The sequence below is a fragment of the Apium graveolens genome, chromosome 8, assembly GCF_009905375.1.
Source record: "Apium graveolens cultivar Ventura chromosome 8, ASM990537v1, whole genome shotgun sequence".
NCBI classification, from domain to species: Eukaryota; Viridiplantae; Streptophyta; class Magnoliopsida; order Apiales; family Apiaceae; genus Apium; species Apium graveolens.
Genome location: NC_133654.1, coordinates 223,043,191 through 223,049,833, shown reverse-complemented (window position 1 = coordinate 223,049,833; position 6,643 = coordinate 223,043,191). Strand labels below are relative to the sequence as shown.

Sequence of the window (6,643 nt, the reverse complement as noted above, 5' to 3'; positions counted from 1 at the left end):
ACAAGTCTTAATTCATTGACCTCTTTCTCAAGGTCTTTGATTTGTTGATTTAACAATTCATTATCACGACGAGCACAATCTAAGTTACCTCTTAGATGATAAACCATTTCAGCATCAGAAAGTTTTACCTCTTTTCTTGACGACGAGGTGCTTGCATCACTAGCCATGAGAGCAAGATTCCCAACTTCTTCATCTTCACTGTCAGTATCATCCCAGCTTCTTCCCTTTGCCAGGTACGCCCTTTCAGATTTACTCTTCTGATTAGAATCATAAGAGTTCTTCCTAGCTTGTTTTGGCTTCCTGCATTCTGTGGCAAAGTGTCCCAACTCATTACAGTTGAAGCATCGAATGGTGCTTCGATCAACCATCCCTATTTTATACCCACCACTGCTGGTGTTAGAGGATGAAGATCCACCTTTCTGGAATCTGTTGTAGTTGGACTTGTACTTGAACTTGGGATTCCTTTTGAATCTGACATTTGAGAATCTCTTGACAATCAGGGCCATTGACTCATCCTCCAATTGCTCCAGTTCTTCCAAGGAATAATAATCATCTCCTGATTGATTTGTAGTAGGAGAATCAAATTCTGCTACTATCACATTATCTTCAACCTTGGAAGACTGTACCATTCTTTCTGACTGTTGAGATTGATGTTGATATTGTGGTTGTTGTTGTTGTTGTTCATCAGCTACTAGAGCAGTAGACGTGCTGACCACTCTTCCTTTCCCGTAAACTTCCTTCTGCTGAATCTGCTCCAACTCATAAGTCTTTAACACACCATAGAGCCTTTCCAAAGAAATCTCACTCAGATCTCTTGCTTCTCTTATGGCAGTGATTCTATGTTCGAGATGAGTTGGCAGTGTTAAAAGGAACTTTTTGTTGACCTCCCTGATGGAATAGTATTTACCATTAATATTCAGGTTGTTGATCAATGCATTGTACCTCTCAAACACTTCAGTGATTCCTTCTCCTGGATTTGATTTGAAATATTCATATTCAGAGGTTAGGATTTCTAGTTTGTTCTCCCTAACTTCCTCTGTGCCTTCATTAATAATCTCAATAGTTTCCCAGATATGTTTGGAATCTTTACAATTCATCACATGTCTATTCATCAGGGGATTAAGGGAATCTACTAAGATTAATTGAAGGCTAGCATCCAGGGAAGCTTCTTCTATTTCAGCAGGAGAGAAGTCCTCAGGATCCTTCACATAAGTTCTCGCTTTGGCGATCACCACATCATTTTCTATTACCTCTGGTTCCATAACCATAGGAATTTTTGGACCCTTCTTCAACACTTGCAAATATTTGGGGTTAGCAACCTGTAAAAACAGTAGCATCTTCTTCTTCCACATAACATAATTTTCTTTATCGAAAAGTGGAATTTTAACGGTTCCAACTTTTTGTGTAGTCATTATGAATTTTTTTTTTGAGTGAATAAAAAATTCAAGAAGTGAAAGAAACACAAAAGTCTAGGATCTTGATTTGTACGTTAATCAGAAGGCTCTGATACCAATTGTTAGGTCCCAATTTGTTTGTAGAAGGGGGGGTTGAATGCAAACAATACCGTTTCGTCGAATAAAATGCGGAATAAAATTGTGAAACAAAATTCAAGTTAAATAAAACTTTTATTAAACTTGAAAGGTGTTACAACTACGGTATCGGTTACAAGGGATTAATCTCAAATCAATTATTACAAATCTAGAATAAATTCGACATGAACTTTTTCTATTTTTGTAATTAAAAGATCAAATGCTAAAAGCGATTTGAGATTAAGTTCTAGGGATTTTAATCCGCTAGATTGATACACAAGAGCAAGAGAGTGATTTCTAGTTGATTGGATTTAACTTTACAAGCTAGAAATTGTAAACTTGAATTAGCAGATAAGATGAAATATTTTGGCTGCTTGTTCTCTTTTTGTTCTTGGCTTCTGTTTGATTGCTCTCTGTATGTGTTATGTAAATGAATTGGTCTCTGCTTGTTTTTAATCACCACAGCCGAGAATGTTGAACTGGTGTGACAATCCTTTAGAGCTAGTAAGACAATTAAAATGAACTAGCAAGACTTTCGGTATGACTATTGATTGTCATACCGATTGTCATAGTAGTACAAATGAAATTGTCTTACTGAATTAATAAGTGATTTTAATCTAAACAATAATTCTATCAAGACAATCAACTGAATTAGCATGACTTTCGGTATGACTATCAATTGTCATACCGATTGTCATACTAGTACAATCAGTTGTCTTTTTAGAATTAAAACAGATTTTAATCAATTAAAATTCTGTAAATCCTTAATATTAATTCTAACTTAATTAATCAATTTAATTCAATTAATCAATAAATTAATCTTTGCAGATATAATTTATTTTCTTAATTAAATTATATGACTTAATTAATTAATAGAGAATTAATACTAACGCTGAGCAGCATCCATTCTTCTGACAATCTTCTGAAAGTCACTGAGACTTATGAATCAATTCCGCCACTTCAATGCTGACACTCGATGTACTGTCTGGTTCATGAGTGACTAACTTCCGTGACGTTTCTTCATGTCTTGACTTTGATATTCTGATTGAATCCTTGTAATAAATTGATACCTTGACGAGATCTCTGTCACTTGATTAAATCCACGATCTTGATTTACATCACCGAGGCATGATCAAATTCTTGAACTTCTTCCAGTGAATCTTCAAGTCTGCAGATGAACAATGTTTCTTTGATCTTTGACAGATGTTACTTTGTGAGATCTCTCTGATGATTGATCCACTATTTACTTATTACATTCTTATTTGAGTTGAGTTAAATACTCGAATAAATGAGTAGGCTATGACATATGCCTTTCAGTGATGGTGGTTCTCACTTTCACCATCAACAATTTGAAACTCGTCTTAAGAAATATGGTGTTACTCACAAGATTGGCCTAACATATCATCCTCAGATAAGTGGCCAAGTAGAGGTTTCAAATCATCAAATCAAAAGCATCCTAGAGAAGGTGGTTGCCAAGTCTCGAAAAGATTTATATTTAAAGTTAGATGATGCTTTGTGGGCTTATTGGACGGCTTATAAAACCCCTACTGGCACTACTCCATATATGTTGATTTATGGCAAGGCATGCCACTTACCAGTTGAGCTTGAACATCGTGCCTTTTGGGATATCAAGGAGCTCAATATGGATTTAACGGCTGTGGGAGAGGCAAGGCTTCTTCAGTTGAATGAATTAGATGAGTTTCGTTTCGATGCTTATGACAATTCTCGGATCTACAAGGAAAGAACGAAGAAGATGCATGATAAGATGATCTAATGACGTGATTTTCAGGTTGATGACAAGGTGCTGTTATTTGATTCAAGGCTTCGACTCTTTCCTGGAAAGCTCAAATCTAGATGGTCCAGACCAATCACTATAACTGATATTAAGTTTCATGGTGCTATTGAAATTATGGGACAAGATGGAACAAAATTCAAGGTCAATGGCCAGCGCATGAAGTTATATGTTGATGGTGCATTTAGTGGTGGAATAAAGACATTCTATATCCCCAACCCCTCCACGGACATTTAAATCGAGGTTAGAAGTCAAGCTAATGACTGTAAACAAGCACTTCTTGGGAGGCAACCCAAGATTTTACAAAAGTAGCTTATTAATTAGATTTTTTTAATTTTTTTTTGATTTTATTAGGTATAATTTTTATATATTTTAATTATTTTTACTCCCTCAAGGTGCCTTGATATTTTTTGTGTGAAGCATTTCAGGATAAAATTTAAGTCATGATTTGGGTGTTGAAAAAAAAGTATGATGGGGTGCAATTTTTCTGCCCGCTAAACGAGAATATATGACGCGTGAGTGAAAAAAATGAAACTCGCGGTGCAATTTTCTGCACTCCGGGACGCAAATCCCTGTTAAGAAGCTCAAAAAAACAAAGGAAAAAAATTGGCGGTGCTGCGTTGTGCTGGTGCCGCGCGTATACCCCACCTCAACCCCACGCGTACCTCCCCCGCTTTCCTTCCCCCCGCGTACACCTCTTCATCTATTACATTCTTATGTATTTTTTTTACTTATTAAAATATTTATGTAAATATTTTATTTCTTATTTTTTCTAAGTTTACTACTATTATATATTACATATTGTTATTATATTAATATATATATATATTAGCTTAGTTTTTTTCTTTTACCTTATTTATTTATGTAGAATATCATACACTACCTATAATTTTTATATTGTTTGTACTAATTTTATGTGAGATATGTAATTTGTATTTTATATGTAAATATATATATATTTTCTTTGTAAATAAATAAATAAATTAAAATTAACAAAAAAAAGCATCCCGCAATGCACACCTGCTCACCCCGGTGCCCAATTCCCTGTGAATTAACATGTTAACTTAACATGTTACCCCCTAAATTTCCCACCCCCACGTACACCCCTTCCCCCGTACATTACCTAACTATTATATATATTAGATTTATAAATTGTTTTGTGAGTCCTAATTGTATTAGATCTATAACTATGTATATTTTAAATTTATAAAAAAAATTAAAATTATATTATGTAATAATAATAATTATCATATACGTTATGTACGTGTGTATAATCTGTTAACCATATCAGCTGCACAGCCTGCATCAGCAACCGTGGTTCATTCACGCCACTCTTGAACACAGTCCAAGTTTTCAGTCTTGTTCATTATTTATCAGCAACCGTGGTTGATCAAAGGCAGGTTCTAGGAGAGCGCTTCCTCGTCTTATTCTGCCGCGCCACTGTCTCTCCATACACGTACCGGTGAACATAGCACGCTTTGACTTTTCTTTTCCTTGAATTTATTACTCCAGCAGCAATCTGGTTCTTGTTACTTTGCTACTATCATGAGTCGTTCATCTGCATCTTCTTCTCCCCCCAAAAAGAAACAAAAGAAGGGTTCTGAGGCCGATAAGGTTGCTTCTCAAAAATATCCGACAATCAAAATAGTTGGTGACACACAAGCTACTTTATATGCAAAATTGTTTGAACGTCAAATATTCCCAAATAAGTATATGGATTATGATGCTCTTCTTCACTTGACATGCACAACAGAATTTGAGCGTAGACTAGGTAAAGTTGGATGGAGAGATCTTTTGAAGATGGATAAGCCATCTTATGGTGCTCTTACTCGTGAGTTCTTGAGCTCATTCATAATTACTGCTGCCGGTTTTGTTATCTTTTCGGATTGCAAATACAACTCATGAAATTAAAAAAACTCAATTAGCTCACATGTTTAACTGGCAGTTAGTAGAGCAACAACCACTTCCTGAAAATTACGCTACACCTTTTTGGCTCAAAATTACAAGCTTGCCTCATACTGAAAAATATCACGCTCAAAGTGCTTCGGCTTCAGCTATCATCAGCCCCTGCTACCGTTATTTTGCTCAACTTCTACCATTTATAATATATGGTCGTTCTGAAAGTAACAACAAAATTCAAACAGGGGAACTTGCTTTGTTGTACTAATTCGATGCAGAACTTCCAATAGATTGGACGACATTGTTGATTGAAAGGCTCATTTATCAATCTAAATGATCTAAAGGTGGTCTTGTCATAGGTGGATTTGTAACTCGCATTGCTGAAAAACTGACCCTCTTTATTCGTAAAACGATAAATCTCAAAGTCGCGGACGACTGGTCTTCAAAACTTGATGTCGAATATCTTGTGGGTATGCATATAGTGCGTCGATGTGGTAAGCTTGGTGTATTTTTGGTGCCTCAAAAACGTCATTCGACGGAGTATAGGAAAGAACTTTACGAACCCGTACAAACTCTGGAGCAGCAAGTTGCTGAGCTAAAGTCAAACCAACTTCAAATCATACAAAATCAAGAGAGGATGGGGAAATAATTGGATGACACTCTGCTTCTATTCAGAGATATTTTTCGCATCATACACCTTAATCCCAGGGGAGTTTTCTTTCTTTTTAGTGTATAATTTTATTTTGTTCTTTTTGTATTTTGTTAATTAGTTCATTGAGGACAATGAATCACTTAAGTGTGGGGATGAGTTCTCAATGTTAAAAATCCAAAAATATCATAAATTAAAAAAATTAAAAAAAAGAAAATCAAAAAAATCTTGTATATTGCCATGTCTCGTAGTGTGTTAACAAGGATAAGTACACATCTTGTGAGTTTCTTTTGCATGATTTGTTGATATGTCGTATCCTCAGAAAATCATTTGTGGCATGATAATTTCTTGTACGTGCTTGCGAAATTTTAAAACTTGAGATGCATCTTTGTCAATTTTAGTAAGTACTGAAGTACGCTTTCACCTTGTGAGAACTTAAGCCTAATTTGTGATTGGTACATCTTATATCAATCAGATTTTGTTGTTGTGTGTTGTTCATCATGTAATATGTCGCTCTAGAACTTGTTTTAAACCTTGTTGAGACTACGTGATATGTGTATGCATGAAAATGATAAAGGCACTAGGACTTAACCATATTTTATCCTAAACAGTACCCCTGAATTATCCCTAACGAACCCCTTTGAGCTTTTAATCCGTTCTTTTGATATATCACCACTATAAATGCTTGAACCTACTTGTTCTTTCTTGTCTTGATTTACTAGTAGAGAATTTTGATTCATTTGAGGGTTGGTGATATATAGTGTGGGAATTTCT

General features: G+C 35.2%; 1 protein-coding gene across 1 annotated transcript; it reads left to right on the top strand.

Annotated features, from left to right (window-relative positions):
* Positions 1–2,835: 2,835 nt before the first annotated feature.
* On the top strand, positions 2,836–3,558 carry LOC141680369 (uncharacterized). Its single transcript, XM_074486617.1, has 2 exons — positions 2,836–3,195; positions 3,319–3,558. The coding sequence occupies exons 1-2, from the start codon at positions 2,836–2,838 to the stop codon at positions 3,556–3,558; spliced, it is 600 nt and encodes a 199-aa protein (XP_074342718.1).
* The last annotated feature ends 3,085 nt before the right edge of the window (positions 3,559–6,643 follow it).

What these genes read in the sequence shown, in the direction of transcription:
- LOC141680369 (XM_074486617.1), top strand. Translation starts at nt 2,836, where the DNA reads ATGCCTTTCAGTGATGGTGGTTCTCACTTTCACCATCAACAATTTGAA. An exon ending in ATTTAACGGCTGTGGGAGAG is followed by an intron (nt 3,196 to 3,318) that starts GCAAGGCTTCTT and finishes CGTGATTTTCAG; the next exon opens with GTTGATGACAAGGTGCTGTT.